Raw genomic sequence first — 26,355 nt, 5'->3', positions numbered from 1 at the left:
GGTAGTTCTAGAGTTAACGTCGCGTCTCGACGCTATTTGCTCCCTTTCTGGGGTAGCTTCCGTAATTTTGTACAGGAGCAACGGTAGACTCCAAGTAACGTTTACGTACATTATAGTGGGCATATCTCTTGGTTCTTGGATTCGTTCGAAAAGCGACGAGAACAGTGGCGACGCAATCATGACGGATGATCGATTCCCAGCCTCGTTAGCCCCGGTGGCGGATAATCTCGATTTCGGGAGACTTGGGCCGTCCGAGGGCGCGATGAAAGCGACCTGGGGGGTGTTTTCGTATCGACGAAAGTCGTCTGCCCCTGCGATCGATTCGAGAACCACCCCTTCTCGGCTGGCCGCGTTACAACGAATTCGCGACGAGTTCAAAATCCTTCCCCGAGCGCGAGAACCGTTTACGTTTACTTGTTCGTCGACCTTCGGGGAACCCTCCCAGCGATACACCCTGTACACCTCGATGGCGTGTCGCATTTTCCACCCCCTCTTCGTCGTGGCTCGAACCCCGTTGCCACCCGAAAAACTCGTATTGATCGATCGAAAAACGATACACGGGGGAGGGGTTTGGCGGGGGTGGAAAAAAAGGAGCGTCGCCGGGTCTCGGAATTTTAACCCACCAACCTGACGCAACCCTCGATCCTTTCTGCCCTTTAAACGGCGCACGTTCATCCCCGAATCCACCCTCGAAAATCTATTTAGGTCCGCGTAATCGATTATGACGCATCGCTGGAAGTCAACCAGGGGGTCCAACGAGCAGAGAACCAAGAGGGAAGACGCCACGATTGCTCCTCGACGATCCGGGCACGCGTCGATGGGGCTCGGATACACCTTGATGACCAATCCACGTCAGCCCAGCGAGCCCACGGAGACGCAGAAACTAATTATTTGTTCGCTCGAGGGAACACCACCTACGACATCTCCTTCTTACGTTCCCTGGTTTTATTCTCCACGAACGCTTTCTTCAAGAAAAAAGAATATAGCATTCAGATCTCCTTCGTCACTCCACCCACGAGAAAACTGCTGGGGATACGTTAGCGTTTGTAATTCGCGCGCGTCTCGAGAGGAGGTGGAAGCAACGGTTGTTCCTTTATTTTAATAAAGAAAACCCCATAACTCGAACGAAAACAATTGGTGCTACACGATGTAGCCCGTCCTACAAAACAACTTTCAATCCTGCTATTAACCCCCTCTGTTTCAAATTATAAGCCATTGGAGCACCTTTTCCAAAAGAGCCATTAAATAAGAAGCTATAATTCCCAGGATTTTTAATATTTTTCCATGAAAAAAATACTGTACACGCTTATAAGATGAATAAATATATCTACAAAGTCTCAGTACAAAACAGCCTATCTGTCGTTAAAAAAAAAATCACAAAAAGGGCCGTGAAATTGAACCCCTTGACGCTCATATTTTTCCAAGAATGATCAGTTTTCTGTATTGAAATTGTTTCTAAGCTATATAAAAATGTTTTTGTTAATTACAATGTTGTATCTAACGTATAATTTGAAGGAGAACAAGTATCGTTATCCCTTAAACCGTTAAATGAAACAAATATCGTTTTTCAAAGCAGTCAGTCTCGGGCATGAGCGTCAAGGGGTGAAGGCAAATTACAAAACCGTATTTGGCGGGTTTAGTTATCCGTGGAGATGGCCGAATACGCAATGCGTTCGTCGAGTTACGCGTAGATCGAGACACGTAAGGTATAAACCAAGTGCCCGGGGTGGGTGAATCGATAAGGTCGCTCCAGACGACCTTCGAGGATCACCCCTGCCCGAGGGGTGTACAACCTCCAAAACCCGACGGTGATAAAGCATGAAAGCCACCGCGACGTTCAACGTCGTTTTCCATCTTTTTTTTTATCGCTAGACGCCCGTGAAAACGAACGATGAGCGTTCTACGACTTCAGACATTCCAAGCATAAATGAGACGAGTCTAGCGTTGCATCGTCTTCGATATTCTTTTAAAATAACATTCACGAATACGAAACGAGAATGACTCTGACAAGAGCTTACCAGAGATCCAACCAATTATATAATATATAATATAATTTAACCAAATTACAGTGGAACCAAAACAATTAATTCTCAAGTTGAAACGTCGAAGAAAATGAATTTTAATAGGCTTCGTAAAAGTTAACGAAGTTGCATCAGTAACTATTAGGACAACTTTGAAGTTGTGTAGTTTACAATTGACAGGCCGAACCAGACTATTTCTTATGATTCTAAATACAAAATACAATTTCTTATGATTCTAAATACAAAATTGAGCGTATGCATATGGCTCCGGTGATAGTGACCAAGAAAGTTGAACGTATACAGGGCGTCTGGCCACCCCTGGGAGGATTCCATCGTCGGAATTCAGTCGGAGTAAAATTAACGAGAAAGTGGCCGTTATCGACGCATCTTGATCGCTGATTACACGGACGCACCCCCACACACGTTTCTTTCGTCCCCGAAACTGGGTCACGAATTTTTTCTACGCCATTACCTCTCTCGACCAATCCGCCCTTGCTTTCCGTCCTGCCCTACCTCACAACGCAACCCCCTGCGCACCCTTGCGTCTGCCTACCCGCCATCGATCTCCTCCGACGACGTGCACGGCCGTCGAAACGCAAACTCTCCCAACGAAAACCCTCTGCGATTAATCCTTCCTCCACCGCGGATCGGTGCTCTCCAAATCTTTTTCCCCCCGAAACTACCCCTCGCGAAAAAAACGGAAAAAAGGGAAAAAGTTAATTTCCGCGCCAGCGGACACTGGAACGCGAAAAACAAAGCTTTAATCCACAATTCGAGTAATTCGAATTACGTCTTCCGGCGTAATTTCCATTTCAGTAACTTCAAATACGCAAAATTCGAAGTTTCAGAATCGTCAAGGTTTTCAGCGCAGACGATCGTGAGAAGCACTCGGGCACCAAACTTGAGGAACAGAAACGCGTTGGGAAATTTAGCACCCTTTGACTTCCGTTGCCCTGTCCTACCTCACTGGACAACCCTCCGATATCCCTGGCGATCGTCGCCACTGTAAAAAGGCGAAACGAGCAAAACGAGGCCCTTCCGAACAGGTTCCCGGGGTTCCCCTTGCCCCCTACCCTCTCCAACTGCTCACTGTCTCCCGTTCCCATAGGCGAACCAACGACGTGTGTATTTAAAGACGCGGCAAAACCTTCCGCGCATCCGGTAGCGACGCATCAAGCCGATTCGTTCGCTTCGGATCGTAACGAATCGAGATCGTGCGGCGCGACGCTGTAAAACAGCCCCGACAAAACCGACTCTGCGTCGTTTTACGCGACCTTCGGTAGAAATCGGCTTTACTAGGACATCGTCAACCGGAAACTGTGCTCTCGAAACCATCTCGAATCCCTCGAAAACAAAGAATCGTTACATCTTACGCTCAAAAGGGGAACGTCACTGTCACGGTTCAAAGTAAAGGCGATTCTCAAGAATTTTTTCGCCGTAGCTATGAAACTTATTCCGACAAATGTTTAATGTTTCCGAAAGTACCTTGCTTGAGCTACGTATTGTAAAAATTTTCTGTAAAAATATCGATCGCTATAGCTATAACGAGAGGCTATATCCTTTCCAGCGTGAGAGGCCTCCAAAAATTTGTTAGAAACGGTCGGGCAAGTTGTGAAACAAGAAATCGTGCAGTTTTCTTGAATTATGAGACAGTAAGAGTGGACTCCGATTTCCCGCCATTTTTTCCGATTAATCCGTGGTTCTTTCGTCCCCTGCCTTCCCCTTCCGGTCGGATCGCGGTCTCGGTAAAATGGCGCTGTCGATCAGGGACGCGCGCTCGAACATTTGCATACAGATTAAATTCTCTGAATAAGGTTAAGGTTACGACTGTGTTCCACTTCGCGCCTCGAGCGTAGTCGAATTAGCGAGGATCGTCGGTCCGCGACGATCAATTCGTTTTATTCCGTCGGGCGGAAATCGCGTCGCGCCTGTTTACCGCGAGCGTTATTAGAAAACTGAAAGTCGTCCCCGGAGGAAGAGAGACGAAATAAAGAACCGCGGCCGGCGTCGAGATAACTTGCCATAATCGCTTTCTAATTATCTTTACGACGAACTGCCCGCCTCGTCGAACATCCACGGCCAAACGTACACGCGGCAGCTTTGTACGAGCATTGTTTCTTCTATAATACGTAGGATTCCGAGAAAAGGAACGGTTTATCGGGAAGTCGAGAAAACTGGCACAGTAGCGTTCGAATTAGCCGGCACCCGGTTATCCGAATAACTATAATAGCAGGTGGACAAAATTAAAATATTCCAAATCATTCTGGAAAAATTATTTTTGGTTGCAGGGGTCAATTACAATCATTTTTTATCATTAGACATACCCTCGAAATCCTACCCACTTTCGAGAAAAAAATTCGAGTAGGTACTGAAATTTTTAGACGAAATTAAAAAATTTCAAATCATACTAAAAAAATTATATTTAGTTACAGGGGACAATTACAAGCATTTTTGGTCATTACACATACCCCCGAAATTCAACGCATTTTCAAGAAAAAAATTCCTGACCGAAAATCTAATGTGAGGCCCAGAAATGCTTCCCTGAAATCTCATGCGAATCTTTAAAACGTCATAACTTCTAAACGGATTGGACGATTTTAATGTTTAAAAAAGCAAACAACGCGTATTTTGATGCAGAATATGTAGAAATTCTAACAATATTGAAAAAGTTGTTCCTTGACACCGTAAACTGAGAAAAAGCCCATAAAAGTGGTCCAATTTTCAAACAGCCATAACTCCTACAATTATGAATATATTTCAATGAAACTTTTTCTTGAAGTAGAGCTCATGGGTACCTACAGAAAAGTATCAGACAACTTTTGTATAGGGCGTCAAACAAAATTACTAAAAATGAAAAAGGAAATTTTAAGAAAAATCGACAGGTGTTCAGTGTTTGAAGTTTGTTCCTCGCGTTGAAAGTTTTCCCAACGCTCGCGAATTACTGTCCACGGATGGCTAATGAAATCGGAATCGATTCGAAGAGGGGGGTGTCTAAAATTCGCGGACGTCGATCGCGTGCATCGTTTTCCCAGAATCGTTGCATTATTGAATCCCCTCGATCGCGCAACTTCCATCATTAGTTGCGGATGATTCGTCGTCGTCGACGCGTCCACGGCTGGAAACTTTTCTACGTTTTTAAACGATTCCATCGAGCAACTATCGGTACTCCGTTTACGCAGGGAACTCCGTCTGAGCGAATAATTTCGCCAACTTCTTTGTCGCGGTGAAAACTGCATGAGCCTCGGGGGTGGATAGACGGGAAGAGCGGTCGTTGAAACCGAATTAGCATGTCTGAGCGGGTCTCAATCGTTACTATTACCCCGACTCTTTAAGACGCGACTTCGAGGGTGGTTTTCATCCTTTGAACGGCGAGCATCAGTCGATGAAAAGGAAAAAATAAAGACAATGACAAAATACACTATTTCTTTGCGTTATTAACGATCTCTCGTAGTTAATTTTAGAAACTATAGAATATACGTATCATCGATATGTCCAAATTCATAGTTCGTGGCACAATAATAGCAGTACTTATTACTCGTATAATAATTAATTACCTACGACATATGCAGGTCCTGATATTTTAAGATACAGACAGTTGTATGCAATATCGTGACATTTTTAATTTTATATCGAGCGCCACGTTATTAAATAAATTCCTTTATGTATTAACGCTAACGAATATTGTAACCACATCGATCCGTTAAATCCTTCCTACGTTTCTTTCGGACCATCGGTTATTAATACCATTTGCTCCAATTTGGTTACCATATCGCAATATCAGTTTCTTGGCTTGCGTCCTTCGTCGCCTAATTGTATCTATTTTCGTATAATTTTCACATATCCACCTACTCCCTAAATTCAACCACGCGAATTCTCGCTGTTTTCAATTGGAAAAAATATCCGTATACACTCAAGACGACAACGAACAGGTGTCGTGAAAGTCACGCGAGAAGGTTTTAGGGGTTTCTCAGAAAAATTCACGAAGAGGCCCTTCCTTAACACATTGACTGCCACATCACCCATATATGGTGCCACAAATTTTCACCGATGAGTTAAAAAAATTCCTCAAGATTAGATGTTAAAAAAAGAATAAATCTTGATAGGACACTTAAATTTTTAAAGAGCCTGTAAAATTGTTTCTAGTTTTCAATCGTCAAAAAAGAGAGTGTCGTTTTCGTAGACAATCTGAGACGTTTGGTCTGGCAGTCAACGTGTCAAAGGACGCTGGAGAGTTTGTTATCCGTTCGCAGAAGCGGCACGGCGCCCAAGTTCGCAACACCGCGTCGTTTCGCAACCCGGAATGCGCAGAATGAAGTAACCGGCCCGCGAATGCCTGACCAGGGCTTTGCGAAACAAACTTCTGCGCCGTTATCGTCGTCGACAAATCGCAGACCTTCTCCGCTTCGAGATTCCGTTTCCTCGGCTTCCAACCGCGCACGCAATCGAATCTTTGGAAATCACTATCGCGTCCAACACCGAATACGTTTCGTCCTTCGCCTCGTTCGTACTGTTTAAGAGGTGAAACCACCGTGACGGATTGGAAAAATCGAAATTCTATTCGTCTCCTTCCACACTTGGGGGTTCAAGAACGACCCCCTAAAATACCAAAGTCCGCCAAATTTACGCTGGTTCCTACTATAATAATTAATATTTTTTAATAATTCTCTTCTGGATAATTAAATACGTGGCGTCGAATAGGGAAAATGGTTGAATTTTTAGGATCAGACATGTGGCGTCGCTTCCCATGCTTGCCAACAGAGGGGTCGCGCTCTCACAAGCGCTCGATCGACCCCTCGGTTGCTATACATATATAGCTCCTTTCCTTTTCTGTCCTCCTACGATTCTCACGAGCTTTTTTAATTCTTCTTCTTCTTTAAATCTTCAATTTTTTAAAATTGACACCGAATAAAACCAATATTATTTAACTACTGTCCGTTGAAATAAATATTTGATTGGAAGAGTTTGCTTTTTTATTCCATAAATTTCTCAAAGAGGAGACGGCTAGACTAAACAGTCGGGCGACAAAAGTGTCGATAACGTGAGCGGAGTTTCGCGTCGACGACGTTCTCTTCGTTTCCGTGAAAGGACAGGAGCCGCTCGCGATCGAGCAAACCGATACTTCTCTCGCGTTAATCTTTTAAGCCGCGCCGCCAGAAGCTGTTCCAGTTCACGTACCAGCGACTTTTTTCCCCCCTCCTCCCCCTCGCGTCCGACTAATTATTGGAAACCCGATTAACGCTAACTGGGTCGACGCAACGCAACGGTCGCGTAACCTAGACCGATACTTATCAAAAAATCACTCCGTCCCCCGCGGGTCGTGAATTTATCATGGTTCGCGTCAGCCTCTTAAAAACGATGCCTATTATTATCGGTACGAGCCTTAGAAAAATTACAATTTTAGTAGGAAAAGCTGGGCCCCCTCGACGAAGGTTTATTTTTTCCCCCCTGTCATCCATTATTCGAAATGTCTGACCATGCTTGTTCGACGACGAAATCGGCCAGGTCACCTCAATCCTTAATATCCCGATCGAATAGCCCCCCCTCTTCGGTTTCTTCCTTTTCAGCGAACTTTCCGCGAATCTGGGTCGAGTCGAGGGTCGAGCGTCGATAGAATAAAATTCCGTATAATTTGAGTTGGAAATAAATCGCGGTCGAAGAACGTTTTGCGTCTGGAGGGTCCCGATTCTCTTGCAACAAGCGAGGCACTATTGCACAGCCTCGCGAGCGATTCGATCACGTCGCTGAATTTCTTCCAGCAGACGTGTCCGGACGGTCTAGAGCTACGGAGTCAACGGTCAGATAATCGAGCGGTCGGATATCTGTTTCCATACAGTCCAGCGAAAGAACTTCCGGTTTCGCGTCCGGGTGACCGCGAGGGACCATCGTACGTCCGTACTAGCCGACGGTTCCGGCGTTCCGTCGCGACGATATTAATAGCCCCGTCGACGGGGAAGGTGATCGTAAAGAGGCGCGCATGCTCTCGTACGCGAAATCGCCGATAAACCTCGATAAATAGATTGCGCTTTCCGCCTATCGGCACGCAGCGCCTGACACGCACTGTGTCAAGGCCCCGCTAGTCGCGCGCCCGATGCTAATAGACTCCTAGAGAGAGAGAAAGAGAGACACAGAGGAACAGAACTCTCCTAGCTTACTACCGTTTCACTCTCTAGCTGCGTCTAGCCAGGGCTGTAGCCAAAAGGAGGACCTCGAAAAATGGCGACAAAATTTCCTTAGGTGGTACGAAACGATGGTTTCGAACATTCGGAGAAATATATTAACTCTAACTGTAGGGATCTTCCGGTTGAAATGAAATAGTATAAATACAGGAGCACGTAGCAGCCTTTGGGAATGCATCGATCGATCGACGACGGTATAAATACCGAGGAAACGATTTCCTTCGGAGACGATAGAAGAATGTACGAGATAGGGGGTTAAAGATTGAGATTGGTCGGTTGGTAATTGATAAATTATCGCGAAATAAACACGTACAGAGCGAGAGGAGCGTCGTTTCGATCAGTCTCGACTGGTCACGGCCCTGGATCTGGGTCTAGGCGAACTCGCGCGAACGAGCGAGCCAATAGCGTCGCGGATCGGTTTGGCGGGAAAAGGACGGAGGCGCGACGCGATCCAACCGGACGACGGACAAAGATGCCAGAAACCGAACGGCACCGACGACTGCGAGCCGTGTAATCAGTGACGCGCGTTCCGCGGCGACCCAATTTACAAACCTCTTCCTACACGGATCGTATCTTTGCGACTTTTCCACGAACCGATATCCCCGACGGAGCGGAAGCGCCTCCTTCTTTCGCGGCGTTCGATTTTGCTTTCCTTTTCGCGCTTCCGTCCTCCCCGATTCGCGAGAAACATCCCCGTTGAGACTCAACCGCTGAACTCAGTCAGCCAAGCAAACTCAACCACACCATTTGTACAGCCAACATTTTAATTAAAATGTAAATAAGTGTTGAAGAACTGTGTCAAACATCCTTAAAAATCACATCCCATATCACAACCCTTGGTATTTGTTTGTACGGAGCAACAATCCCCCTTGCTCAGAGGGTCGAGATTTTCGAGAAATAAACTATAAATTTGGAGATTGGAATCCATCGAGGGGAATCTGCGCGCATTTATTTCAATATTTACGCGAAATGAATTACAGTACCGTTTAGAATTTTGGTGCACGCATCGAATAGATGTTCCTTGGTCGGTTGCAAAGTTAGACGCCGAACGGGGGGAAGCTGTTGCAGTTTTCATGAGCTCCCCGACGACTCTCTCGAGCTCGCCAAACACGGTGGAGCGTGTGTGTGGCCATTTTCGCGATGTCCTCGAAACCGATTCTCCTTCTCCGCGGCTGTTGTTGCCATTCGATCGGACAGCTACGCGCGCGGTGCCTGTTCGATTCGAAGACGGAACGTTCCACTTTTGCAGTCGAGGCACGACGAGCCGCAGGTTCCTCCACCTTCCAGAATTAAATAGGCTCTCTGTCCCGCTTCGTGCCGGCAGGGTCGCCTCTGACCCGTGCAAAAGTCGCTCAATTTGCATCGTCTTCGGACAATTTATATCGTAGATTTTGCTCGTTGAAATACCTCTTGAAAATATCACGAAAGAGTGAAAAACACTTTGGTCAAGTGATTACGAGGAGGGCTCCGTGCATGGCCGGAAACGCAACGAGGAATCGTTAATTACGCGAACCAGAATGGAATTGTTCTTATGCCTCGTGAGAAATGAAAGGTGAATGGTATCGTTTTAACGTTTTAATAATACTGTACTTGACGCGCGGTGGGCTTTAAGAGGATTCGGTGTATTTCCGTTGCTGATCGAAACGTCGAGACGATCGCGTTTGCAGGTTTGAAAAAGGCGATAATTGCTGGCCGAGAATAGGACCATCGATCCTGTTTATTTGCAGATCGGTCGTCGACGCGATAAATATCACGCTCAGTCTCGCGAATAACGAGATCGAGATTGTTGGTTAACGAGATGGTTAATGAAAACCGAAAAATTATCCGCGGTCCCGGAATAAAAGCGTAACGGGGGCAGCGACTTTTCCAGCTCCAGCAGACAATTATCCGAGTTCGAGCGACGTCTGATGACCCAATTTGCGCCGATGCCAGCCCACGTGGCCGTCGAGAATAATTTCCACCGTTGTACTACGTCGACGGAGCCGGATCGATCGCGGAAGAAGACCCGAACCCGCCGTCTGACTTCGTACGTTAAATTCATAATCCCCATCCGTGAATAATTCGTGGACGAAGAACCATTCTTGTAGATTTTTCTTTCGAGGCGTCGAGAACGCCGCGCGCTTCCAAGAGACCGATGTCTGTTTCTTCGTTCACCAAAAAAGGCGACGAGAGAAAATTCCCCCCGGACCACCTTCTGTTGCTCAAAAACATTCAACGGGGGGAACATTGCGTCGAATGCAATCCTTAACGACCCGCGACGGTCGTTCGTTAGCTATCCCCGCGTCGCGACGCGTCTCCGTTCCCTTTTTTCCACCCGGAGGAACGATCCTCAGACGAGGGAACCTCCGATCAGCGGTTTGGAGACTTTTGGTTGTTTATTTCTGCCTTTCCACACATCGTTTTGCTCACCATAGAATATAGTTATTCGTTATAAGTTGCATTTTCACTGCCAAAAAGTTACAGTAATTATACAGGCTGTTCGGCCAATATTTTTCAAAAACAATAATTTTCGTGCTCGATCGAATATGGAAAATGGGCAGAAATTCGGTAATCCGAATGTTCCCTGTAACTGCCTCCCCGGACAAGATAGAGGGTTGAAACTGGGAATTTTGAAAAAATTCGAGTAAACGTTCTACGAGTTTTAGTAGAAATCGCGGAACGAGTGATTTTGACATTCCAGTGTTAAAAATGTACCGTGTGGGCAGGAGGATAGGAGGCGCGGCCCTAATTAAATGCCCGTCCTCGTCCCGATGTGTATCGCGCGAGGAAAAGGAAAATACGGCGGTGGAAAACGGACGTGGCGGAACGAGCGAAAGAGGAGGGAAGTCGAGGCGGAACGGAAGTCTGGTTCGTGTCACGATCGCGCGTTAACGCGAGGAAGAAGGACCTCTGGCCCCGTCCGTGGGACTCTGCCCGCGCCCTTGAAGGGCCGCTACGATCTAACGAGGGCTCCCGGCGATCTAGATTCCAGCCACCTTGAAATTCCAACGCGCTCGCGACGCCCCGCAGCACCCCGATACACGCCGATAAAAGAAATCGTGCTCTTCCGTTATACTCCCCTCCCTCTGTTCGTACCTTTGTTTTCCTCTCTCCGGTGAAGTTTCCTTCGTTCCTTCCTCCCTTCTCTAGGGTTTTCCGACGGACAGGAATTACCTGACGTTGCATATTCAACAGGCGGCCCGGAATCCCGTCGGCGGATGGATTTTTAAACGGCGCGTGGAACGTGGACGACAAAGTTATTCGAAACGTTAGATCTATCCGATGTTTCGCTATTCAACGCGTACGGCGCAAACACCGGAGTCCGTTGATCTTTCGACGAATATAATTACGAACGTTCGCGAACGGTGCCTCTGCGGAAACGATACTTCGAAATAAGACGCGATAATTATACGTCGTTTCCTCTATACAGGGTGTTCGGCCACACCTGGGAAAAATTTTAATGAAGGATTCTAGAGGCCTGAATAAGACGAGAATCAAGAATTTGTTGATAGAGAGTTCGTTGAAAAGTTATTAATAATTAAATTAAAAAATTTCAAATCGTTCTAAAAAAATTATTTCTAGGTTTTGGGGTCGATTACAACCATTTTTGGTGGATACGCATACCCCCGAATTCCTACGCACTTTCGAGAAAAAAATTCATTAAGTAGACAAATTTTTCGGCGAAAAAAAAAATTTTCGAATCGTTCTAAAAAAATTATTTTCGGTTGCAGGTTCAAGTACAATCATTTTTAGTTATTACACATACCCTCGAAATCCTACCCAGTTTCGAGGAAAAAATTCCTTGCCGAAAATCTAATTTTGAGGTCAGAAATGCTTCCCTGAAATCTCATGCGAATCTTTAAAACGTCGTAACTTCTGAACGGATTGGACGATTTTGATGTTTAAAAAAGCAAACTACGCGTATTTTGATGGAGAATATGTACAAATAGCAAAAATATTCGAAAAGTTGTTCCTTGACACCGTAAACTAAGAAAAACTTCATAAAAATGGTCCAATATTCAAACGACCATAACTCCTATAATAGTGAGTGTATTTTATTGAAACTTTTTTCTGAAGTAGAGCTCATGGGTACCTACAAAAAAGTATTAGACAACTTTTCTGTAGGGCGTCAAATAAAATGATCAAAAATGAAAAACTAATTTTTAAGGAAAATCGACAGGGGGTAGGTGCCTAAATTTTTCGGCGAAAAAAAAATTCTTCAAATCGTTCTAAAAAAATTATTTCTAGGTTCTGGGGTCGATTACAACCATTTTTGGTGGATACGCATACCCCCGAATTCCTACCCACTTTCGAGAAAAAAATTCATTAAGTAGACAAATTTTTCGGCGAAAAAAAAATTCTTCAAATCGTTCTAAAAAAATTATTTCTAGGTTCTGGGGTTAGATACAATCATTTTTAGTGGATACACATACCCCCGAAATCCTACGCATTTTCGAGAAAAAAATTCAGAACTGGCGGAACTTTAAACGTTAATAACTTTTTAACGAAGCCTCCATGAACAAATTGGTATTCTTGATTTTCGTCTTATTTTGGACTCTAGAATCCCCCATTAGAATGTTTAAACAGCTCAACGCTCCCTACCGTGTAATACGGGGTGTTTCGATTCACCTTGCTCGAGAATTCACGGGGTACGCGCGAGTTTCGAAACACGCGCGCGTCCGTATCGGAATTCCGGAAGTCGAGAGGGCTTTCGGAGCGTCGTAATTCATGTCGCGATCGCACGAGTCGGCCCGCGGATCCGCGTGTCACACCCACGGCAAACTTTCCATAAACGGGGGCCCGGGGGCCCGACCCTGAGGGGCCCCGTTTCACGATTGCCAAACATCGAAACGTCGCGACGTACGGTCGTTCCCGGAAAAGGCGCGATCGAACCCGTTTCGAACGGTTCCTAATCGGGTCGAGGGACGAAGAGGAGGAAGGAGGGTGGACCGAAAACGCCGGAAAGCTTCTGAATTCTTTATTGGCCGACCGCGATAGCCCGGTACGACGGAACGGCCATTAATTTACGAACGCTACGAGAAAAAGGTTACGCTCCTTCCTCTCCGCGGCCGCGGCGATAACGTCGAGAGTTTGCGTAATGTCCCATCTATAAATCAACGTCGCGCGGGTCTCGCAATTCCGCGCAGATAAAAGAATCCCCCGGTGCTGTGATCGCGCTGAAAGCTGAAAGAATTCGCCGAAACTTCCGTTCCGATCGATCGAGGCACGGGTTTCCGGCGACACTGGTGCCCCGAAATTAAATGCAACTTTAATGATTTTATCCTCGCTTCCTATCGGCGTTCCTCTTATCGTCGTGTATTTAAATCGAAAGCTGCGTTTAAAATTACTTTTCGTCGAGTGTGTTTCCCGCGCGACGGCTCGCCGGAACGTTCGAACTTCCAATCTAAGGCGAGACTCGCGGCAATATATTTTTATCGCTCGGAGTGTATCGCATTATTAAGTAACGAGGCCGAGACAAACGTTCCTGTTTACCCGATCGTCGTAAAATAGCTAAACAAACATCGTTCGAATTCCTTTGTTCGAGCCTGCGCGCGCGCGCGACCCCGGACTTTTCCATCGATACGCGCCGAAGATGTTTGCTCTTCTCACGCGTTGCACGGGGCGCCCTGTATTTCGGGTAACGTTAGATTCTGGGTCACGTACCAATTTACACTTTCTTCGCGAAAGCCGGGCGGGAAAATAGAGGAATCGGCATCCGGTGGGGCCTGTTACGAAAAGTTGACGCGTTAAACACCGTCGCCCACAATGTCCCGTTGCCTTTCGACCAGTCTGGGTCGATAGTCCACGAGAACGGGAATAATACATAATTTCTGGGGCTATTAGCGCGAGAATAGAAGACTCGGCGCGGATATTTACGGCGAACATAGGCGATCGTAATTTATTCACGACGATTCGGTCGCGTAATCTATTCGCGGTTCGATTTATCGTCGCCGGTTTTCGACACCGGAATTGTACCTAAAAAAGGAAAAACGTTTCCACGGAGGCTTTCAGCTTTAATTATCCGCGACGGAGATTCCGAAGATGGAGCTGGGTCGATCGCGTCGGATTCGGGTCAGAGTCTCGAACGGAAGCGTCTGAAGAGACGACCGATAATCGAATTACGGTCAAAACGTCTAAGTAAATTTAAACGATGCCTGTCTAACTATTTCATGACGATCGGGGGATCGTCTCGGAATGTCATGAGATTGCCATGAGTTCACCTTAGATTAGGAATTGAAATGTCGACGCTCGATCACTTGACGTATATTACACTTTGTTTACGTTTGCTTTTACAAAGAATGGCTGCGGAAAAGAATAGATTACGAATACCTCGTGAATGTAAAAATCTGTTGATTTTAATATAAAGGGTGCTTGATAGGATAATGGATACTCTGCACGAAACAACTATTTTAAACGTCGTTGAAACAAATTTCCATTTGGGGAATACTATTCGCAGGTCCTGAACCTTTTATGTTACACAAAATTGTCTTGTACATCTTGCGAACGATCGTGTTACCAAATAAGAGAAACGTCCCTAGATCGTTCCCCTGTCGGAAGAAGTACGCATGTAGGATCGATCGACGATCGAGGCGTCCCACGCGGGGAGACGGATTACGTATCGTATCCTTAACGACGCATTCCTCGAGGAGGATGTCATCGCGGCCTAACGATAAAAGCCGATCGGCGGTATCTGGTACGCTTAGGCGATCGTCGTTTCCGCGACTCGAGCTTCTTCCCGCTTGGACTTCCGCGCGGCGTGACCGCCGATACGCCAGGCGTCCAACGATCCCTTTGGAACGGGGGAGGCGCGTGGATCCCTCGATCCGTAACATTTAGCGACACGGGAATTTCGTCTCGACGCGCAGAACACCGTGTTCGTCGTTCATCTCCGTGTGTGCGCGCGCGTACGCGCCGCTACATCGCGCGCGTGTATTTACACGCGGAGACAGGGCTCACAGGTTAGCCTCGGCCCACATTGGCATAACACTTTCACTGACGTAACACTTCACTCTAAACTGTTGCGTTGCCATACACGTATCCCTTCCTCACCCCCCCTCTCCCTTTCCTCTCAGCCGTGATACTTAGCGATGGGAATGATGCCCTCGCGAGCGATCTATCGACTCTCCAGACCTCCACCAGGTCTCTTTTTACACCCAGGAACCATGTTCCATTCGCGAATATCCTGCTCGAGAAAACGTCTCTACAGAGAATAGAGTTTCCTCCTTCGGTGCGAAAGAGGAGACGAGGTTCAACTGTTTATTAGCAGTTAGGGTTCCCGTAATTAATCTACTCCTAATTGACGGATGGTGGGATATCGTATGAACGAATCACAGTTTATAGAATTTAGATGCAAGGTAAATGCAAAAGTAAGACGTACTCGATAAGCTGTCGAAACCAGATAGGTCGACCACGTGTATAGCACCTTTTAACAAAACTTAGATGAGCAGAATATGATGCCTATTATAGTGGAATTTCCATATTCCAACACTAATAAACATAGATCGACCAGCTTCGATACGATCGATGAAGATGATATTCCGTGTACTTTGTTACGAAGATTTCGCGTTCTTCGCTCTAAAATCCTACGACCCTTTGCCAGGGGGGAGGGAAACCGAGCCGCCATTTTAATTCGCGGCGTAGATTTTTTCTCGCACACGCGTATCGCGTAATCTGCATTACTGCAATAAACGCAACCGCCCGCTGATCTAACGCATGAATGGGTTAGGCCCAGTGGCGTAACTCGCGTTTCAAGCACCGGTTCGGCTCGACGATTGTATCTGTCCGGTAACTCGGTTGTACAGCAGCGACTGTTATCTGTTTGTTCGTTCGCCGTTGGCCATCGGATTCCCAACTAGCTCGGCTTATCTAATTTATCGAAGCACCGTCCGGCGAGCAACGTTTCTTCGACGATTCTGCGACTCATTACGGATTTAACGATTATTTATACGCCCGACGAGCGTTTCATTTATCGTCGGGAGTTCTGTATCGCGGATCCGCGTTGGCTCGGCGAACGATCGACGATTTGCTCGACTGGCAATCAAATTTCGCGAACGATGGATGGGTCGATACCCGTTACTTGGAAAAGAAGGCAGAACTGGGGAATCCTCTCGACGACGTTAACATATCGCGGCGTGAAAAAGATCGACGAGAACTCGCCTCGTTCGAACGAACGGTGCCAGGATTTCCGGGATATTAAACGGATCGAACGGATGGCGCGTGATTTCGAATTCGCGATCGTTTCTATGGAGAAAATATGGAAGGAAGGAACGTTGCAAATTAAATGGTCGAGCAAGCGCTCGACCAACCCCTCGGTTGCTATATACAGGTTGCTTACTGATGGAGTCCACTAGCAGGCCCCCTTCCTTTTCTGTCCTACGAGTTTCCCGACTTCCTACCCGCGGCCAAAGCAAGCGTCACATCTTGATAAAAGCTCTAAGCCTTTTCATCGGAAACAATATCTAGAGAGGGAATGGAGAGGGTGGAATATCAGGAATCGGTACGATTGGGGTCCAAGTTGTTTCGTAACCAACCCCTTAAGTTCGAGGTTCTCGTTCGTTCAGCGTCGTGATGTAAACTGTATCGATCGTTATTTAGCGTGGCTATCGGTAAAGGGTCGTGCGCATTCGTGTATAAAAGAAAGAAGGACGAGTGTATACGCGATTACAGGTTGCGTCAGTCCAAGGACCGTCCGGGCACGAAAATTTCCATCGACCGGCGTTGTTGCGCAACCGGGCTCGTCGAAGTTTCAATTTCACCGGGCAATTATTCACGGTGAACCGGAGGAGGGCAACACTCTCCGTCCAGATAACAAATTTCGAACATCGAAGAGATAACAGCTCCCGCCAACGAGCCACGTTGACCCTTCTAGGACATTAGCGTCAACTCTGTCCATCTATTATAAATTATTTTATCGAATAATAAAATTCATTTTTAACCCTTGACTGGACTCTGCCTACTGCCTACTGTAAATGGAACTCAACTTTGAAGCATTTAAAAGATAACGAACTGACGGAGGATTATTAGATAATTGTTAGTTTAAGAGAGATCGGGAGGGGCGACAAACGCACATCGTGTATGGGTCAGTAGCGCTCGAAATCGAAATCGAAATCGAAATCGAGATCGAGATCGAGATCGTTTGGCGGACGCCGTTCGCAAAGATAATCCGCGTACGCGAGTAGAATAGGCGCGAAAGTAGGCCGATCGAATTCACCAGCGTCGGAAAATATATAAAGAGAAAAAAAGGAGGGGTGGGGGGATAGCGCGTTCAAGAGGCAACGCGCCGCGGAGGCTCGTGTGTAATCTTTTATCCTTGGACCTATCCCATATGTCGGCAGGTAAACAGTTTCGCAAGAGAATCACGGCTCTCGCGAGATCGGGGAATTTCCTTATACTACGCGCGGGGCTCGTCGTGTGGGGAATGCGTGTGCACGCGAGAACCGCAGCTCCGGACACGCTCTCCGTTGCCACGGTGAGTCGAAATTGGGTTACGGTTACCCAGCTAAACGATCGATCGGTCGAACCGACTATCGGGGTCTGCCCTGTCCGGCTGTCTTCTGACATCTCCGTCGACGATCGACTGCCCCGCCGTAGGAGCAGCTTCCGCTCTACCAACCTTCTCGCCTCCCAGCCATTTTACTGCGTATTTACTTATTCGTTAGGTGATTACCCTTTGGTACACATAGAACGGAACGTTAGCTTTGACGAAATATTTCATGTATAGTCCGGGCCGCGATATAGCGAGGTCGTAAACTAAACTCTCGAGTGTTGGGACCGACTACTGCCGCGGCACTTAGGGCCGCAGATGACATCTTGCTCGAGGGTGTCTTTCTGAATGTTTGTGTCCGTAACTTTATTCATTTTCCACATGCACATACAGGGTGTTCGACCACCCCAGGGAAAAATTTTAACGGGGGATTCTAGAGGTCAAAATAAAACGAAAATCAAGAATATCAATTTGTTCTTCAAGTCTGACGACTTTTCTGTAGGGCGTCAAACAAATTTATTAAAAATGAAAAACAAGTTTCTAAGAAAAATCGACAGGGTGTAATATACACCCTATTATATAGAATAATAATAATATTACTCTCCGTTAGAACCAGTGGTTTGATATCTCTAATGTCTCGAGCCCCTTATCGAACCTTTAAAGTTTGAAAATTTCGAACGAATCCGCATAGAGTCCTTCAACGTCCAAAAAATGGGGCTGCAAACTATTGCTCTGTAACTACTACACACGAGCATATCTGAATCGTTAAGTAATGGCTCTTGGAAAGTCGTTAAGTAAAATACTCCGACGGCATTAAGCGTAATAACGCTTCTTTTTATCGTTAAGACTGCGAGTGCTCATCGAGAGCCATTAGTCTACGTAAAAACTCATACGTCGTTGTTACCCCTTTTTCCTCCCCGTTCGAGGTTTGCTCGGCAACTTCCGGACCCTCCTTTTACACGGTGTTTCGAACGATTTATTCGCGACGCCGTTCAGGGGATTAACACCGCCAGAAAGAAGGAATTTCGGATTTCTAGAGCATAATGAGCAAAGGAAAGGGAAATTCAGAGAATGGTAGAATTCGAATAAAAATACGCACGCTACGGGCGCTTCTTCGCGTGCGTGGCTAATTTCCATTGCGAGAAACGTCGGGGGGAACCGTCGGGGAAATTGTATGGAAACGCAACGTCGTGAAAACGCGCGGCAGAAGTCACGAGAAGCCGCCTGCACGTTGCTCGTGGGAATTAAGTTACCGACCCATGTGTCCTTCGCGCTTAATTATACCGAGCTCGCCGCCACTCGCATTGTCGGCTCGAACGCGGTTCATCGTTAAATGAAAAGGGAAGGAAGTATCGTATCGACACAATGAACGAACCTTGGAGGTTTCCGCGGCGAGACCAACGCCTTCCTGGAGCGCGATAAAAAAACGCTTGGAGGCCTTTGGCCAACGCTACGATCTCGTTACGCCACCGTTCGCGATGCGAAATCAAATTAAAAACAAATTCCTTTGGGGGGACCGTCCAGGAGGAAGAAGAGGTGCCTCGAAATATTGCGTGAAATGGCGTATCGTTGCATCGTTGTTTGGATAGCTCTCGTTAAGAATTGGAAAATTTCCAGGGATGGAAACTCGAACGCGAATCCGCCGCTACCGAGCGGCGAACCGTTCGAGCGGTGAGTAATCGCGGAGGATTTTCCTTGCGAAAGGATTGAATCGACGCGTAAATAACGGAGGCAACGTAAACGAGGAACGAGAAGCCCCCTTAAAAGTCTCCGCGCTCCAAACGCGGAAAGTAAACGTCGCGTAAAGGGGGAAAACAAAGTCTCCGCCGACGGGGACCGCGGGAGGAAAAAGAAAAAAATTGTTTTCGAAAGCGGACGCGGAAACCGTGGAGAAACTCGCGGCCGATTCCCTTCCGATTTCGCCGACGTAAAAACTTGGAACAATATTTGCGCGAGGATCCCGCGCCTTTTCCGCGCTCTGTCTGGGCTTCCGCTAATTACTTCGGCCCGCACGACGCCCGAAAACTCGAGCTTCCGGGTCTGGGATCCCGGTAGCCACCTGTTGGAAATCTACCGGTGCCTCTGCAAACATGCCTTCGTCGACTTCGAGCGAAGACGGGCCAAATTTCATTTGCATCGAGTAATTATCAACTTTCAGCCAACCGAATATCTAACGAGGCTAAACAGTGGTACACCTTTTGTTCGTTGCATGGAATTCTTATTTAAATTTACGACCGTCGGAGCGTTCGAACGGTCGCGATTATTTGCCAGATATACACGCGTTAGTTATGGCCGCGTTTCCCAAACTTTTTCAGTCACGGAACCATCGCTATCTCACGAACTTACTCACGGAACGCGTTGCATTTACGACTTCCGCGAAACGTCCACTGTGCGAACTAATTATCGAGGATCTATCGTTGCGAAAGATTTAACTCAATCGCTTACATGCAGAAGGGAAATTGTTCGAAATTTAGAGATTCAAAATATATCTATTCTCAACACTAATAAAGAGCAAAATTCGTACGATTTGTATCTTTCAACGTCTTCTTTCAATGGTGTCGAACGGTTTGAGAAACAGTTTTTTGAGGAACAGTTGACGATCCCTAATTTAATACGTTGCGGAGCGTTAAAGTCTCCCGGTGGACCGGGCTCGTTAAAACGAAGAGCCGAGACAGGTGTGCGACGTCGAGAGCGCAGTCTGTTCGGAAGGGTTGACGAAACCGAGGGGGGAGGAAGAAGTTGGAAAGCATAACACACGGAAACGCGACAGCGTGGACCCGCTGGGGTTGTTAAAGCGCACTAACGGGGAACACGTGCGTCGACGGACCCCGTGCAGCGGCTACGAGCTTTCAGACGACGACACACGCCGGTCTGTTTACGTTACGAACTTCCTCCCTCCGAGGGAGGCCCCTCCCTTTCCAGCAAACAATCTCCCGCGGCTTCTTCAAGATTCCTGAAATCTGGCTGGAAGCTGGTAAATGAATGAACTTCCATTAAAAAGTTTTTCTTCTCAAATTGAATGTTACTTCACGTTGTGTAAATAAAGTTACGTTGGCTCTAATCGATATTTAATGGAAGGAATTGTAACATCGTAAGTAACAAAAACCGCATTTTTAGAAAGAAATCCAATAAAGGAAACCGATCATTCTTGGTTAACCCGAAAAATTTCCCAAGTTCCGCGCGAGCACGGTGATATTCGTAAGTGGCTTTTCCCGTACGAATAGATAAAATAAAATAATTATCGACAAAGTCGCGGCCAAGCGTCCTAATGCACGCGACGGCGTCGAGGCGATAAAGATGGTCGAGAATTGCGCGAGCCGGCGTGTTTGCACTCTCCCGCGGTTCGCGTGGATCCCAATTGTTGGCGGTGTTGGCAATTTCCGTAACCGATTTCCGCGAAACCGACGACGACACATTTTTCTCCCCGCGTCGCGCTCGAAGGTAGCGCCGCGTTCGCGCGCTAACATCGCCTCGGGAGGGGTTATAGGTAATGCCGGAGTGCTCGACAGGGGGCCCTGACCCGATTGCAGAAAATGTCAACACTCTCGTTACGTGGCTGCACTATCACCGGGCCGGAGCGAGCGAGCGCGCAACGCTCGGAACGTGCGAAACGGGGGGCGTAGCCGTGGGTGTATGGGTGCGTGAGCGCGTGCACACGTACGCGGCGAGAACGCTTCGGTGTCTTTAAAGTGGCCATCTTGACTTCACTTTCAAACGCTACTATCGGCCTGGAAAGAACCAGCGAGAGAAACGGAGAGACCGAGCCGGGGGACGGCGGAACAGAGACCAAGAGACGCGTAAGCGCTCTGGCACACCGTGTGGCAATACGAGGAAGCCGATTACCCAACGATCTCGGGATCCCTCGAACCCGGACACTGGTCACACGCGAATCCGCGCGCTCAGAGTCGAAAAAGTCTGCTTCCCGATCGATCGCGAGCTATTCAAAATCGCCATTTTCCGATTCTAAAACGGTGGAAGAAGAAGAGTTTGATGAGAATCTCTTCCGGGCGCCATTTGCCAATCTAACGCGAACGGCAGAAGACCGTGGAGCAAGATGGCGCATATATCATCGATCAAGTTCCCGTAGTAAATTATACGCTCGTAAAATGACTCGACTGGGCGTCTTACGTAACCTAATACGTTCTATACGAAGACTAATTATCGACTTGAAAAATACGAGAGACTTCGGGACTATTTACACGGCATTGGCCTCGCCGCGCGTTATCGAAAACATTCTGATTCGACGGAGAGAGTCGTGGGCAAGTTCTTACGTTACGTCGCTTACAAAATTGGACAACCGATCTACTGGTTTGACCGTAATTGAGGTCACGAGCGCTGACGCTGAATAACCCTGCGGAGCCTCTGCTTCGTGCAACGACATGCGATTCGACGATCTGATCCTTTATTACGAAATTCACGGCAGAAAAATACGTCGCTTTATTATTTACGCGAATGAAAAACTGACAGAGTTTGGTACGAATACCTGCGTAATTGTGGGAATTCAAGCGCGATTATGTGTATCACTCGATGCGCCATAGTCAAAAGGTAAAGGAAAAAAATAAAGCAAGGATGACGTTAGAAACCCATCGTTGGAGCGCAATCTTCTATTTTGGATCGTATCGTGAAGCGAAACGACTTTCGCGGCTATTGTGAAGGCGCTGCGATGGCTCCTCGCAGCGAAAGGGTTAAATGGAGCTTAGACGGTAACTAGGAAAGCGTGTACAGACATGACTCACGAGCACGCGAAATATCCCTTTCGTAGAGTCGCTCGAGGATAGCGTACGCGACTAAATATGGTTGTGCTCTTCGAGATGCGCGAGTCGAAGAATAATTAATCGGTAATTACGAGGAGTCTGTTATCTCGAAGGGGATTCTAAGAAACGTTTCATTTAAAAAACTCGGTGATCGGGTTAGTAGAAAATGGGTTCGAAACGTTCCCGATCCGTGGCCGGGTATCGATTCGCTGCACCTGTTTTTCCACGACCAAGAAGCAACGGAGCCCGTGGCTCGGGAGGAGAGAGTGGAAGAGAGTCGACGTCGGGTCTCGAATCTATTTCCGTGGGGCCCTAACCCGAGAGCCGAGAGACGGAAACAGACGGAGGGGAGAAGAGGGACGGAGACAGAGAGGGAGAGGAGAATTTATGTGTTTGGAGAGGGTCAAGGGAACGAGGGTAGCGACAAGTGCACCGGAGTCGTGCAGCTGGATGCAACAGGGGGTAAAGAAACCGCGTTGCTCGAACCGACGTTTTCGCGCGAGCCAACTTTCTTTCTCGTTTCTGCCCTCGTCTCGGGGCTGGGATTTCGTCTCGAAGATCGTGGGAAATTGTCCGGCGTACCGTTCGTCGCGCGTTCGCTCGTCGATACGTCGCGGACGGCGCAGCGATTCGACGTGAAAATCCACTTTTTGTTGGTTACGCAGGATGCACACGGCGAAAGTGATGCGTGTCGAAGAGACGAGACAGTCGGGCCCGACAGACCGAGCAAAAGTGCACGCGAGAGTATGCGCCGAGTTCTTTTCTCTTCTGCAACTATAACGAGTTCAGGGGACACGCCGGTGGTGGGCACATGTTTTTCATAAACGAGACAAAAAGAGGAAAGCAAAGGGGGAACCGCCACCGCGTTGGAGAACGCAGGGTTGCACGAACAAGAACGGAGAATCGTTTTGCGAAGATAAGAAATGTTGGAGTAAAAGTTGATAAATATTTACGCGGTGGGCATCGATCGTGGCGCGTAACGGACGCGACGGATGTCTTCTGCGTCGGCGAGCAAAGCGGAAACGAGCCCGTCGAGCGTGCAATCGTTATCGGCGGCAACTGGGTCGTAAATATTCAGTCGCCGAACGCCATATTTTGGTCGATATTTCGTTGGAAGAGCGGTCTAAATCTGTATTTATAATAGTTTTGCTAGAAAGTTCGGTTTCTCACTTTCCAACCGCTTTCTAAAAATGTGAAAAGAACAACGGTGAGCACCCATTCCGATTCGCGTTCTAACGGCACGTAATTGGCCGTCGCAGCGCGCGGGCTGCGGTCGGAGACGATGTCGTCGAGCTTTTACCGCAAACCGTTGAAACTCCGACGAAAATCACGCAACGAGAATTTTCGCTTCGCCGTGCACCGCGACGAAACGCCACTGAGAACATCCGAGTGTCTTTCTAATATTCCAATCTCGAAAACTCCCCATTTGCGCCCATCCGAAACAACGGCAAAACTCTCGTTAACAGGCCAAATACAATAAAATTGGACCCACGATTCAAGATAGTACCGAAGCAAACAAAATATGTCGAAATACTAAATTAGATTGAATCCCTGATGATATTTCAACTACCCAAAAAAGACTATCCCTTTTTCTTGCGAGACCGACAACTTCTCTTTGTTATCGTCGAGCATTGACAGAGAGAAAGACCCAGCCGCCCCCTTTGATCGTTTTAAATGCTCGGGTTAAAGGCTAAGCGTTTCACGCGGCCTACAAAAGGTCGTTACCACTTAAGCGGTGTCTCGATACACACGATACGTATGTAAGCCATATGCGAGGCACATGTGTGCCCGCGTCTCGAAGCGACCGAGGACGTTCGGCGTCGTCGCTCCGGCAGGTAGGTTTCGTGTCGTAGAACACGACACCTACGGTGAGCGCGATGTAGCATAATATTTGCCTCCCGTGAGCCTGTAAGGTCGTGTAAATATGTTCTTCCTCGCCGACGGTCGTTGCACGTTACTACGATCTCGAGGCGAACCCGAAGCAATCGCGAAATCGTGTACGCTCGTAGTATGCTGTTACGACACGGCTGTAAATTGTAAGAATTGGGCCACCGCTTACACGTACGCATGGCCCATGCACGTACACCGCGTATATACGCGGCCGCGCGCGCGCGCGCGCGAACGCTGCTTTTTTTTCGCGTCGACACAAGAACGCAGGCGCAATTATTGCTAACGCGGATGTCTGGTCGCGATTCGCAAGGCCTTGGCCGGTTTCCCTTTCGGAGTAGCGAATCGGCATTGCTGGAATACCGAGAGTAGTTCGGCTACGAGTGGAGCCCCCGAGGCCCACCACCCAATCTTATCGACGCCCGATACACGGTTTTCGATAGGACGCTGCTGCACCAACAGCGGTAAAACAGATACTTTTCCCATCAACCGTAGATAATACCACGGCCGGCTGAGAAGAAAACTCCTTGCACGACGTGCAGTCGGTAACGTAGATCGTACGTGTTATTCCCCGATGGTAAGATAGAGTAAATAACCGCGAAAATAAATATGTGCACGCTACCTTTGCTCATTTCAGGCTGAATACTTTCCGTCTTGATCTCTGCCCTCGTTGCATAGGGTATGGAGGTTGGCGACGCTTGCGACGAAGGAGCTGCTAATTTTTCTGTCGCGAAAGAAAATGGATACACGATGACTTTCTGATATGGTATCGAGTCCTGATTGATTTGGGATACTTACCTGCTAACAGGGGATTGGCCGCGGCGATGTTGTACCTTTGCCGTCTGCAAGAAGAGGTTACGGAAGTTGTGGTCGACGTGGGCTGACTGGCTTCGGCCAAGTCGGCTTGCAGTTCTCGGAGGAACGTGTCTAGCGTGTCGAAGGGTTCTTCCCCTGTGACACCGGCCATTCCTTCGCCCTCCTCCGCCGGCATGTTTGGCGCGGCTGTCGTGCCGACTAGGGCGCTCAATTCCATGGGGGAAAATTCGACCGACTGCCCTGTGCTGCTCTCCTAGTAGAATACGAAAGCAAAGTTTTTTCCCTCGATTCGTTTAACATTAAATTACACGATGTCCAATTCGGGTAGTCGAATACTCTGTACGTCAGTTAGGTCCGATAGAGGTAAATAATGGCTGGCGTACCAACCTGAAGACACTGCGTCAAGTCGACCATTTTGCCGTCATTGTCAGGGCACCAAAGTAGCTCGTCGTCTATGAAGGGCATGTTTGACTCCTCCTTGGGCACGAGGGTGGAGGTTAGCGTAAGGGTTTGCGATACGGGGACCGGCATCGGGACCCGTACCCTGCGGCGGGGCCTCTCTAGCCACCCCCGCGCTTTCTAACATCCAAAACCACCTCCCAAACGTCCCCACTTTTCGCCTCCTTCTTGTTCTGCTCACCAGACACGTTTCTCTCTTTGATCCTACGCGCTACTCCAGTTCCCCTGAAACAAATATATTTTGTTCGCTGTAGAATTAAGTTCTAACGAAACGAAGATGCCTCGATTGTCAGTTTAAGAAAGATTACTTTCTACCGTTCCGCGGAACACGCATGCGTAACCCAACCGACTCGTTAATTCCGCGAGTGACCGCTGATCGCGCGATCGTCGATGCTCATCGATATCGAAAAACGCATTGATTTCGTTTACTAATTACGATCGAATCGTTCGTCGATGCGAAGCAACCGTACTCCGACAATCGAACGCGTCGATTAGTATAAAAGTATGGCGTGCAGCGTACAAAGCAGCAGGCAATTCGCTGGCATTTCCATGAAAGTGAAAACACCGAGTGAAAACTTTCTTTCTGGCTCGTAGGTTGTTTCACTTCCTGTGCGCGTAACCTCTCTCTCCCCTGCCCGCCGCTGCATTTCTATGCAGCTTCTACGCGCCGCTGTCTTTACGTAATCCTCAGAAAGAAAGTTTCTATCGTTTCAAGGAGGTTAACATCCTCTAGTCTCTTACCCATTCAAATATCGCTCGTTAGTCGAACGCGATCGAGA

The 26,355-nt window shown here is 47.7% G+C and overlaps 1 protein-coding gene across 5 annotated transcripts in view; it reads right to left on the bottom strand.

Moving 5' to 3' along the window:
* The window catches only part of Eip74ef (Ecdysone-induced protein E74), a 189,865-nt gene that overhangs the window by 110,473 nt on the left and 53,037 nt on the right, over positions 1-26,355 (bottom strand). For all 5 annotated transcript variants that reach the window (XM_076771074.1, XM_076771073.1, XM_076771077.1 and 2 more), the window contains exons 2-4: positions 25,505-25,801; positions 25,100-25,370; positions 24,924-25,025 (exon numbers count right to left, since the gene is read on the bottom strand). In XM_076771074.1, the coding sequence (XP_076627189.1) occupies positions 24,924-25,025; positions 25,100-25,370; positions 25,505-25,648 (517 nt within the window). In that variant the 5' untranslated portion in view covers positions 25,649-25,801. The remainder of the gene's footprint in view (positions 1-24,923; positions 25,026-25,099; positions 25,371-25,504; positions 25,802-26,355) is intronic.

The sequence above is a fragment of the Colletes latitarsis genome, chromosome 8 (genome assembly GCF_051014445.1).
Source record: "Colletes latitarsis isolate SP2378_abdomen chromosome 8, iyColLati1, whole genome shotgun sequence".
Lineage (NCBI taxonomy): Eukaryota > Metazoa > Arthropoda > Insecta > Hymenoptera > Colletidae > Colletes > Colletes latitarsis.
Note: the sequence above shows the minus strand (reverse complement) of the source record. Positions and strands in the feature narration are given on the sequence as shown.